This window comes from Notolepis coatsorum (assembly GCF_963971535.1).
Source record: "Notolepis coatsorum genome assembly, chromosome: 13".
Classification (NCBI taxonomy): domain Eukaryota; kingdom Metazoa; phylum Chordata; class Actinopteri; order Aulopiformes; family Paralepididae; genus Notolepis; species Notolepis coatsorum.
In genome coordinates, this window is record NC_140177.1 from 19,233,856 (window position 1) to 19,246,964 (window position 13,109).

At 42.1% G+C, this 13,109-nt stretch overlaps 1 protein-coding gene across 1 annotated transcript; it reads right to left on the reverse strand.

Annotated features, from left to right (window-relative positions):
* Nucleotides 1-356: 356 nt before the first annotated feature.
* On the reverse strand, nucleotides 357-9,252 carry myl12.2 (myosin, light chain 12-2). The gene is made up of 4 exons (XM_084327974.1): nucleotides 9,210-9,252; nucleotides 7,374-7,583; nucleotides 1,557-1,718; nucleotides 357-670 (listed from the first exon to the last, which is right to left on the reverse strand). Exons 2-4 carry the CDS (start codon nucleotides 7,555-7,557, stop codon nucleotides 498-500), a joined length of 519 nt encoding a protein of 172 aa, XP_084184100.1. The 5' UTR covers nucleotides 7,558-7,583; nucleotides 9,210-9,252; the 3' UTR covers nucleotides 357-497.
* Nucleotides 9,253-13,109: the final 3,857 nt, after the last annotated feature.

Consider the following 13,109-nt stretch of genomic DNA (forward strand, 5'->3'; position numbering starts at 1 on the left):
AAATCACATGGGTGACCGAATTTCACTACAAAATACAAAAGTGAGCAAAACCAAGCCAGTGAGCATGATCCACATTTTATCTGTTTCCAGAGTTTATTTCCAGCTTTATCCACGATAATGACCTAGCTTTTGTAGAGCCTTAGTGGTGTATTAAAAATGATAATGACCTAGCTTATGTAGACCCTTAGTGGTGTATAAAAAATGATAATGACCTAGCTTATGTAGACCCTTAGTGGTGTATTCAAAATGATAATGACCTAGCTTAATATGCAGAGCCTTAGTGGTGTATTAAAAATGTGCTATGAGTGAGGAGATTGAACAGACCATATATATGAATGATCTTGAATTGTCTACAGTACACAGGTGATAAAAAGCCATGAGCCAAACTATTGGCACACGACTGTTCTTAGCCGGATGGAAACCCAATACACGTAATACATATAGTGTAGGAAACACAAAAGGAGATCCGCATCATCCTCCAGAGACGGTCCCGGTCGTCACTCATCGTGCTCGGCGCCGTCGCCGTGCAGGACGCGCGAGAACTCCATGTAGTCGAAGTTGCCCTTCTTGGCGAAGGGCGCCTCCCTGAAGAGCTCGTCCACCTCCTCTTCTGTGAACTTGTCGCCCATGGTGATGAGGAGCTCCCGGAGGTACTCCTCCTGGATCACACCTGCGGGGAAGGAGGAACATCACGTAGGGGAGAGATTAGGCTGGAATGAGCATAGTGCTGCTTACATTTATCCAACGCCACTCACAGATTGTGAACAAGTCAGCAGGAGGGGTACATCTCTGGAAGCTATTACTACCTACTGTGTACTCAACACTGCAGCACCCACGTTTCAACACTGTTTGATGAACATTGTTGCCCAGCTGTAAGAGTTGTACCCTTCCTGCTGACTTGTCATACAGAACTTGTAAGTCACTTTGGATAAAAGCGTCAGCTAAATGACTAAATGTAAGGGTCAGTGGCATTGTTCGTCAAATAGTGTCAAGCTTGAGTTTTACACTCTGAGGTACATAATAGTAAAAGACTAGCCTGGTGCTTCTCTTTGATGACCCCCAGAGCCTGAATAGGAGTGGGTCTGAAGCGGCCAGAATTAATGGTACATTTAAGTGTACCGGTAGTTAACTTGATGTTGCAGTAAATCAAGTCCTTTTGCACTTACTGTAGCATGTTACATGTGTTTAGCATCGGTTTTAGTAGTGGGGAAATTCTCTGATACAATATGCTATTTTAGCCTGTTATCACAGATATTTTAGCCTGGTATCACAGATATTTTAGACTGGTATCAGACAGATATTTTAGCCTGATATCACAGATATTTTAGCCTGATATCACAGATATTTTAGCCTGGTATCAGACAGATATTTTAGCCTGATATCACAGATAATTTTGCCTGTTATCAGACAGGTATTCTAACCTACTATCACAGATCCGATACATCCTTACTCCTGTGTGCTTCTCCTGTGAGAATCCGAAAGGCAAAAAGCCCGGTTCCAAACACCATGTAGAAAAGCCTGTGAACGTCACGTCTGCACGGAGCTCTTGCACGTACCCGTGGCCTCGTCATCGAAGCAGGCGAAGGCGTTCCTGATCACATCCTCGGGGTCCGTCCCGCTGAGCTTCTGTCCGAACATGGTGAGGAACATGACGAAGTTCACTGGTCCGTCCGCCTCGCTCATCATGGCCTCCAGGTATTCCTCCGTGGGGTCTTTACCTGGGAGGAGCAGAGGAGACCATGAGTCGACTGCCAGAAACACTACAGTCTTCACTAGGCTGTTCACATGTGCGTCACGTCATACCACCGCTTGGAGTGCAGTACAACTAAAAGAAGTTTGGCGTCACCAGAGTGCAAATGTAAAAGTAAAGTGGAATAGTAATATACAACGTACAGGTGATTAAACTGGGTATAAAATATAAATTAGTACTACTGAGTATAGTGCTAATCAGATCGATGTATGTACAGAGTTGTAGTATTAGTACAGTGATACAGGTATAAAGGCACTATGGTATAAGATGTAGTATCTACAAACATGTAAAAAGGATTATATGCAGGTATATTCAGACATATGGATACATATTTATGCGGTAAATATACAGCACTATCATACAGAGTTACATGTATATGGGTAGTATGAGGTAGGTAGTTTACTATGATTACAGTGTAGGGCAATATTTTAAGATTATTATATAAAATGTCTTACAATATATTTAGTTAAACTTTGGTTCATGCGTGGTCTCCCATTAATTTTTTGTCATACTTTTGAGCTGGTGTCTCACAAAAATGGGGGGCTTGTCCATGAGTTTGATTAGTGATCTACTTTTGTAGTTTATTTGACTTGGACCTACAGTAGATCTAGCCAGGTTTAGGTTTGTTTGAATGGCCTTTTGAGTATTTAGTCCCTTGTTTTGCATGGTTTGGTTGACTCACCATGTCACCTGATGTAAACAAGACGAAAGTCTTTCTCTGGTCTGCATCCCCTTAACAATTGTATGTATTGAGCTGTACTGTACTGTACCCATTCTGCAATCTGTTAATAAAGTTTTCAATTAATCAATCAAAACCATGGTTGACCCCCGGTGCCATATTGGATTCAGGTGCTTGATTGCATCTTTGGTTGGAGCACTGAGTGGTACTATTTGTTTGGTAAAGGTTGATTTTTTGGTGTTTTGTTTTGTGGATGGGGGATGAGAAGCAGTTTCTGTCCCTAGATTAGATTTGTTTTGGTAACTATTAGTCTATCTGGTTCTCTTATCAGGATATTGGGGTCCAGGTAAGTGCTGGTCCATGCGTCTGGTTCTCTTATCAGGATATTGGGGTCCAGGTAAGTGCTGGTCCATGTGTTGCTCTTGAGGGTGGCCATGTTTTGTTTTTCTTGTCCCCTGGCAGGTCTAAGTGATTGGTTCTCCCTAAGAGAGTCATTTTGTTGTTTCCTCTCTAGTGCGGCGGGGAGGGTGGTTAAAGCATTCGTCTTGCTAACTGTAGCGGCCCTTCAGCAGATCAAAAATAGCCACGATGGTTGCCGATGGATAGAAGTGTTCTTTTTTATTTTCTTTTTATTATCTTTTTCCCCCTTCTTTTTCCGTTTTTTTCCTCCCATCCCAATGTTAGTCGTTATGCCAATTCCCACTCCCCTTCCTGGTCGTTGCACACTCTACCCTCTACCGTCGGTCTGGGAGGGTGGAGACTATCACATGCTTCCTCCGACACATGTGTAGCCCGCCCACCACTTCTTTTCACCTGGCAGCGTGGACTCTCACTGGGAGAGTGTAACGTGTGGAAGGTCACACTACCTCTCCCAGATCCTTCCCTCGCTGAGCAGGCCCCCCGACCGAACTGTAGGAGTCGCTGTTTACAACGACCCGGACCCACCCACCGGCTTCCCTCCCGCTGACTCTGCCAATTGAGCCAGTATGACGGCCGGCCAAGTCGGAGGCAACGCTGACAGCCGGATTCGATACCAGTGTCTCTCACGTTGGTGACGAGCGCTTAGTCCGCTGCGCCACCCAGCCGCGGATAGAAGTGTTCTAATGATGAAATGCTGATCCAATTGTTGCAATAATAAAAGGAGGTTTATTTAGTCACAGTTCATATTGTTTCCAATAAACACACAAACACAAAGTGTCCAAAAACATCCACCTTCCTCTGTGATTTTCAATATTAATTTACTTCAAATCAAATAAGCCGACACGACACGGTCAAAAACCTGTGTGCCGGGGATGGCTGGGTAGCACAGTGGACTAAGCACTCGCCTATCGTCCCTACTAACACAATATTGGCAGTGTTAGCGGGTGGGAAGCCGGTGGGGTACGTGTCCTGGTCATTGTAAACTGAGACTCCTACTGTTTGGTCGGGGTGCCTGTTCAGCAGGGAGGGGATCTGGGGGAAATAGCATGAACCTCCGCACGCGTTACGTTCCCCCCAGTGAAACTCCTCGCTGTCAGGTGAAAAGAAGCGTCTGGCCCCATGACCTGACCCAATGACCTCCAATGACTGCTCCCTCAAGTGGTGAGAGGTTTCAAAAACAACTCAGGGTCTCTGAGTTCAGCGTTTGATCTGCCCACTGCCAGTACCTGCATGCAGACCAGGGTTGAGCTTGGATAGTTAGTTAGGTATTCTAGTCCGGACAGGGCCGGGGAGGTTCCAGTTTGTTTGCTGGTGGCTGTCTTTTGGTGCACAACACTACAGGGCTTTCCCCCAGGATTTTCAAACAAGATGGTGCTGAGTCACAACTAGGGGGTGGTCCGGAGGGGGGCTGTGCTCCCTGTTCGTGAGGCGAAAATATTTGCAATAAAGAGAACCTTTACTTTCTTTACATTTGCTGTACTTTCCGGCAACTTAAATGCATAAGTACAGTGTATATGGTTGCACAATAGTTTAACATTGAACACACACACACACACACACACACACACACACAATGGAACAGAGGACAGAGCAATCATGTATTAGACGATGATGTGTCTGTTTCTAAGCTGGCTTTCACTGCAAAAAAATAATGTTGTATCCAGTCTCCTTCTGAAGGCTTTTGGAGCAGCGCACTAGAGAGCATAATGAAGACTGCAGAGCACTACAATACAATGTTGAACTGGATAGAAAACTGGTGAAGGACAGCATGATGGCTAATCTGAAAGCCAACTTGATTGAGGAGAGAGTTCTTGAGGAGAGAGTTCTTGATTGAGGAGAGAGTTCTTGAGGAGAGAGTTCTTAATTGAGGAGAGTTCTTGAGGAGAGAGTTCATGATTGAGGAGAGAGTTCTTGAGGAGAAAGTTCTTGAGGAGAGAGTTCTTAATTGAGGAGAGAGTTCTTGAGGAGAGAGTTCATGATTGAGGAGAGTTCTTGAGGAGAAAGTTCTTGATGAGAGAGTTCTTGATTGAGGAGAGTTCTTAATTGAGGAGAGAGTTCTTGAGGAGAGAGTTCTTGAGGAGAAAGTTCTTGAGGAGAGAGTTCTTGAGGAGAGAGTTCTTGAGGAGAGAGTTCTATTCAGGAGAGAGTTCTTGATGAGACAGTTCTCTTCAGGAGAGAGTTCTTGAGGAGAGAGTTCTCTTCAGGGGAGAGTTCTTGAGGAGAGAGTTCATGAGGAGAGAGTTCATGATTGAGGAGATAGTTCTTGAGGAGAGAGTTCTCTTCAGGAGAGAGTTCTCTTCAGGAGAGAGTTCATGATTGAGGAGATAGTTCTTGAGGAGAGAGTTCATGATTGAGGAGAGCGTTCTTGAGGAGAGCGTTCTTGAGGAGAGAGTTCTCCAGAGCCACACTTTGTTGTTCCTGTTCGCTCACCTGGTGCTCCTGTACTAAGTTTGAACAACAGAAAGAATTGATGTTGAAACTGGAGCATGAAAAACACAAACAAAAAATGCAACTGGAGAATGAAACAAAGACTAGATCCCCAAAGAATGGATTGCACGGAGCAAGTTGCACCCTTACTTACAATTCATTATGAATTGAAAATGGGGGACCCTGATGTAAACAAGACGAAAGTATTTCAGAATGGGTACAATACAGTACGGCTCAATACACACAATTGTTAAGGGGATGCAGACCAGAGAAAGACTTTCGTCTTGTTTACATCAGGGTCCCCCATTTTCAATTTATAATGAATTGTAAGTAAGGGTGCAACTTGCTCCGTGCAATCCATTCTTTGTGGATCTAGCCTTAAGCATCTTTATGATCGTCGGGCTGAATGTAGGCAATTTACTGTAGTCCTGGCGACCAGGTTACCTATTGTAGGTTCTCCGTTCCAGGCTAGATTCACTGCTCCGATCACAGCGGTGCACCAAGTGTCTGATCAGAACTATCAGATTGCAACTCAGAGAAGCAGAAAGGCCACGTTTGAACTTTGCCATGTTGACATGTTGAAGCCCTATTATCTTCGTTCCCTTGCATTGACTTCTTCTGATAAGACACAGAACAATGCCTCACTTAGCATTAATCCTGTCATTTGTACGTCTGTAGCTTCCCTGGACTCCTCTTCCCCTCGAAAGTCAACATTAGATCCTGATCATGGTGTTTCGCAAGGCCGTTGTGAAACCTGGTGGAATTTGCATGCTCAGCTGGGAGCTTCTGGATGACGATAAACAATTGATTGCGTCGACTGATCTCATTAGGAGGTAATCCTCATTCTCTGCTGATACAGCCCCCTCATTATCTGCCAATACACCCCCCTCATTCTCTGCTGATACAGCCTCCTGTACACATCTCATTGAGCATGTTGTTGACGTTGGAGATGCCGAGCCTATAAGGGAGCGCTTCTATAGAGTTTCATCTGACAAGAGTAAACGCCTAGAATCAGAAGTTGAGTACATGTGAGACAAGAGTAAACACCTAGAATCAGAAGTTGAGTACATGTGAGACAAGAGTAAATGCCTAAAATCAGAAGTTGAGTACATGTGAGACAAGAGTAAACACCTAGAATCAGAAGTTGAGTACATGTGAGACAAGAGTAAACACCTAGAATCAGAAGTTGAGTACATGTGAGACAAGAGTAAACACCTAGAATCAGAAGTTGAGTACATGTGTTGTTATATTGTACTGTAATGTTACTTCATTCTAACTAGTGTATATAATTGTATAATTGACCACATCTGCACAGTTGCACAGCCCTGGCCTACTCCTATTCCTATTTCATTTTTACTTATAATTGTACTATATCTATCTATTGAGCTATATTTAATTTAGTTTATATCCCACATAATTGTATTCAACCTCTTATACAGTCGTACAGCCCTGGCCTATATTTTTATTTCATAAATATATTATTCTATTGTGCTTAACTTAGCTCATATTTCATTTTATTTTACTCAACCACTTTATTGTATTATCTGTCTGTCCGCTAATGTCGCACCAGTAATGTCCAAAGCAAATTCCTTGTATGTGAAAGTATACTTGGCAATAAAGACCTTTCGGATTCTGATTCTGATGTGAGACAAGAGTAAACATCTAGAATCAGAAGTTGAGTACATGTGAGACAAGAGTAAACGCCTAAAATCAGAAGTCTCTCTCTCTCTCTCTCTCTCTCTCTCTCTCTCTCTCTCTCTCTCTCTCTCTCTCTCTCTCTCTCTCTCTCTCTCTCTCTCTCTCTCTATTCAAAAGGGCTTTATTGACAAGACATCCACTTTTTTCCTGAGTTTAGCTTTTGTTCAGACCCTTCACTACCTCACAGCATCCTCCACATACTCACTCACACATACATACATGGTATTCACCACTGATTCCATTTCTATTCTATTTCTCTTTGTGCGTGTGTGGATATATATATATATATAAATATATTTTACAATATATTTAGTTAACCCTTGGTTCATGCGTCTCCCTTTTCTGTCACACGTTTGAGCCGGTGTGTGACACTATAGTCTGATGTTTAAAAAGGTGTACCTAGAGAGGCCAACATGTCATGCAGGTCCTCCTTGTCGATGAAGCCGTCCCGATTGTGGTCGATGGTGTTGAAGGCCTCCTTGAACTCCTTTATCTGAGACTGGTGGAACATGACGAACACGTTGGAGGGCGCGCGCTGGGGGCGCTTCCTGATGGTCTTCCCCTTCGCCTTTCTGCTTGACATCCTGGCAGGCGGTGGGTCCTCTCCTCCTGCAAGGGACGACAACATCGCAGCACGAGGCTTACATTCAATTTTTTTTTACATTTAGTCATTTAGCTGAACGCTTTTATCCAAAGCGACATACAAGTTCTGTACAACAAGTCAGCAGGAAGGGTACAACTCTGGCAGCTAAGGGTCAGTAACATGTACAGTCTCCTCCCCATCATATGTATACTCTCTGTCAGAATATATGGGTAACACTACTGTATATTTGCATATCATATATGTCACAAATGTAACAGTACTATATACCTGTATGTCATGTATGTCCCTATGCCATAAATGTCATGATGTCATGTATGTTGTGTATGTCATAAATGTCACTATGAATTGAAAATGGGGGACCCTGATGTAAACAAGACAAACGTCTTTCTCTGGTCTGCATCCCCTTAACAATTGTATGTATTGAGCCGTACTGTATTGTACCCATTCTGCAATCTGTTAAATAAAGTTTTCATTCATTCATTCATTCATTCATTCATTCATTCATTCATTCATTCATTCATTCATTCATTCATTCATTCATTCATTCGTCAAACAGTGTTGAACTTGAGTGCTACAGACTTGAGTGCATAGTAGCTAGTAATTATAGGCAAGGTATATTCCTTAGTAGGAGAGTACATACTAGTAAAAGACAGTAGCCTACAAGGTTATTTATTGATTGATTTTTTTTCACTCCAGGTATTGGTTAAAGACGTGTGTTATGCTATGCAGGATTACTTGTGCATAGCAAAATGCTGTGTTGATTTCATGTAACCTTGTTTAAGATTAGCTTAAAATGTATTGTCATTATATGGCACAAGTACAGTACAACGTAAAGAAGTTTGGCATCCAACCAGAGTGCAAATGTAACCGTAAAGTGCAACATTAATATACAATATAGCCTACAGGTGATTCAACTGGGTATAAAATATGTAATTGAGTACTGCTAATAGTGCTAATCAGATGTATGTACAGAGTTGTAGTATTAATATGTACAGTGATACAGGTATAAAGACACTGGTAGTAAGCCAGCAGTGTAACTAGTAAGAGTAGGTAAGGGATATTATGTACAGATGTGTACAAATTATTATATGCAGGTATGTACATGGTAAGAACAAATATAAGATAGATATGGATATATGCTGTAAACATAAATATATATATATATATGGTATATACTGTACAGCACTATTATACATGCTCTCATACAGTTATATGGGTAGACTATAGTATGAGGTAGGTAGTTATGATTACAGTGTAGGGCAGTTGTAGACAGTGAAAGCCGTAGGTAGGTATAAATTGAGTATAGGCAACCGTTACCAATTACCAATGGAAATGGTTGGTATTGTTAAAAAACACTATAGCCTACACTTGAAATTAAATGCATCATATAGTCAATAATCACAAAAAACTGAAAAACCATAGTCTCAGTCAACTGATAAAGAGAAAACCAGCGTGCATCGTGAGGCTACGCCCTTTGTTTACAGTATTTAGCTCCATGATCTGATGTCCTACAATATAGATGACTTGTTGCTTTTTAGCTACCTACAGTAGCTCATGTCAACAACTCCCAACACAACACACGTTTGTCCCAAAACCTTCTCCCTGGAGAAACCGCAAAGGAAACCACTCACCTTATGAGACAATATGTTGTTGTTGTTGTTGTTGTTGTTGTTGTTGTTGTTGTTGTTGTTGTTGTTGTTGTTGTTGTTGTCTCCACACAGCTGCAGCTACTACATCCAGCAGCTGAGCAAACTGCTATAAAAGAGGTGCCAGGTGGTTGTGGACTCTGGACACTGACCAATCACAGCGCGAACTGGGTCAGGGGGGGGGGGGGTCAAATGAACGAATGTTGATTAGAGCCTTGATTGATTTATTAACAGAATGGGTACAAATTACAATACAGTACGGCTCAATACAAACAATTGTTAAGGGTTGCAGACCAGTCAAATACTTTTGTCTTGTTTACATCAGGGTCCCCCATTTTCAATTCATCAGGACATTTATGACATCATCATACAGATATACAGTACTGTTTCATCCAGATGTTTATGACATGCAAGACATAAAAATATACAGTACTGTTTAAGAGAAAGATATCATACAAAATAATATTTATATTATATACAATCGAAGGGGAAGAAACTGTACATTGGAGGGGGTTGGTTGTGATTTACCGGGGCCAGTCAGTAAAAGTCAGTACTCAACACACAATGCATAATGAAACCAACAATTAAGATGGCTAAAATTACATGCGAGCACAGAAAAAAAAAAAAATAATAATAATACTTTACAGTGTTAAATACAATTTAAGATTGTTTAAAAAAGTGAATCTACTGTAAATGCAGCAGAGGTTTTGAGGCAGGTTATTCCAAAGAGTTAATGCTCTAAAAAAAAGATCTCCAGCGTTGGTTTTTGGATGCTCTTTGAGAGCGGACCTAAGTGGTTGTAGCTACGGGCCTACGGCTTAACCATATATCACCATATGTCACCTCATTTTCTATAAAGTCTGCTGCACGGAGATTCTTTTTTGTATAGTTGTAAAAATATACTTGTGTTTTGTGAATACATATATATAAATAATATAATAATATACATGTATTTTCCGTGAATTACACCCGGCGTATGTCCGAAAATACAGGTAAACGTGATGGCTTCAAGACGACTTCAAACTGGAAATGGTAACAACAGATGAGGTACTCAAAAAACTGAGCGCCCTCCAACCCAACAAGGCCACTGGCCATGACAACATCCCCTCCAAATTCCTCAGAGACTCAGCAGCCGCCATCACCCCAGTCATCACACACATAATAAACCTCTCCATAAAACAGGGACACGTCCCCAAGGACTTCAAAATTGCGAGAGTGACCCCTCTGCACAAAAAAGGCAGTAAATTAGACCCAGGCAACTACCGCCCTGTTTCTATCCTTACCTCCATCTCGAAAGTCATGGAAAACATTGTATACGAACAGGTCGAAAAATACCTTGCGGAAAAAAATCGAATCTACGAATTCCAATCTGGCTTCAGAACATCCCACTCCACTGACACATGCCTTCTCTATTTAAACGACCACATCAAACAAGAGGTGGACGCGGGCAAATACTGCGGCATGGTCATGCTGGACCTACAAAAGGCCTTCGACACTGTCAATCACACCATTCTGATTGACAAGCTAAAAGCAATTGGTTTTGATAGTCTATCAGTGAGCTGGATGCAATCCTACCTGGAGGGGAGAGAGCAGATGGTGGAGGTAAACGGTACCCTATCCCCCCCCCTCACAGTAAGCTGTGGTGTTCCACAAGGAAGCATACTAGGTCCGCTACTGTTCCTAATTTATGCAAATGACATGTCGTCAGCTTGTGACTGCAACTTGTTCCTGTTTGCGGACAACTCAGCCCTGCTGGTCTCTGACAAGAACAAGTTACAGGTTGAAAAAACCCTCAGCTCAGAACTAGGCAAAATCTGCATATGGCTCGCTGATAACAAACTATCATTACACATGGGCAAAACAGAGTCCATTCTCTTCGGTTCAAATAACAAACTCAGCAAGACCGACGGCTTCTCAGTTACAGTGGGTGACAATATTGTCACAAGGAAAGAAGATATTACCTACCTGGGTTCCATCCTAGAGGCAAATCTTTCCTGTGACAAAATGGCATCCAATGTAATAAAAAAAGTCAACCAACGAACTCGATTCTTGTACCGGATCTCCTCACTGGTAAACAAGAATACCCTGAAGACTCTAGCAGGAGCACTCATTCAAGGGTACTACGACTATGCTTGCACCTCATGGTACCAAAGCACCTCAAAGGCGCTAAAAACAAAATTACAAACATCTCAAAACAAACTGGTCAGACTACTGCTTGACCTTACTCCTAGAACCCACCTCACCCCTGCCCACTTTGACAACCTAGGATGGCTTAGAGTAGACGACAGAGTACAGCAACTTGCAATGGGCCTGGTCTACAAGATACACTACACGACCAAGGTACCCATGTACATGACAAAATACTTCCCAAAGGTCAGTGAATACCACGATCACAACACCAGAGGGAGCTCCACAAATCATGTTAAACCCAGATTCGGCTCAAACAAGGGACTAAACACGTTTCGCAATTATGCCACATCAATGTGGAACGCCCTACCCAAAGCTGTAAAGGAATGTGAATCACTACCCACTTTCAAAAACACTCTCAAAAAACACCTAAGGGAGACTGCAACTCGAAACTGGCCCCTGTAAATGTCCGAACACAACCCCCTCCAATGTACAGTAAATTACCAAGTATGGTCTTGTCAATAATCCAATGTACAGTTTTGTTTGTACAGTTGTACAGTGTCCCCCTCCTACCCCCCCCCCCCCACTCCTACCCAACCCCCCCCCCCCCCCAACCACCTCCAATGTACAGTCCCCCCCCACCCCCACCTACCCAATCCAATGTACAGTTTCTACGTCAAATGTATATACTCTTTTTTTTTCTGGACTCTTTTTGTATCACAAACAGTACTGTAATTGCAAATCTGGTATGTCATAAATGTATAGATGTAGCAGTACTGTCTATCTGTATGTCATGTATGTCATATATGTTACGATGAATTGAAAATGGGGGACCCTGATGTAAACAAGATGAAAGTCTTTCTCTGGTCTGCATCCCCTTAACAATTGTATGTATTGAGGTGTACTGTACTGTACCCATTCTGCAATCTGTTAATAAAGTTTTCAATCAATCAATCAATCATGGAGAATGTTGTAGTGAGTTTATTGCACCACTGGATGGCAGCAATTACTGGTGAATCGGAGAATTTCCCCTTCAGTTTAACTGTGTTGGAGGCGTTATTCAGAATTATTTCCCCACATTGTAGGACAAACAAGTGAAAACAGCCATAAGCAGACTAGAGCGACTATGTCTTATCATCACCAATTACGCTATTGGCTCTTATTGTTCACCTAAATACATGTTTTTAAACTTTTAATTCCAAAAGATATTGTCGATGCATCACTGACTTAGAGGAGTGCTGCACTTTGCAGACTATCAATCAAGCACCCCAAGAGTGCACCACTGCACCAATATCCACTGGTAGGCTTTACTTTTCGGTGAAGTACCCCTGACCCTATGTCGTCTGCGTGGCCTATTTATCAATGCGACTTTTATTTGCACAGCAGTTTCTTTGCACCGGACTGTATAAATCCTTGTATATCTTCCTGTACATTTTACTGTACATTACATATTTTAGGATGTGTATATCTTTGACTATGTGTATTCTTATCTTTGACTATACATAATGTTTATTGTGAGTGATCTGGGGGTGCTGAATTTCCCTCTGGATTAATAAAGTACTTATACTATTATATTCTAAATGTGGTCATGCCTACTTGGTTTTGACTTGATTCGTGATTTTTTACTGGGCAACAGCCATGTGTGAGGAAGCTATGATATGATTTAATAGCGGGTCTAGTTATTACCAGATCATTGTGGTTATTACATTACCAGATCCTTGTGGTTATATTACTTAGTTAGCCAGAATGGGTATAGTT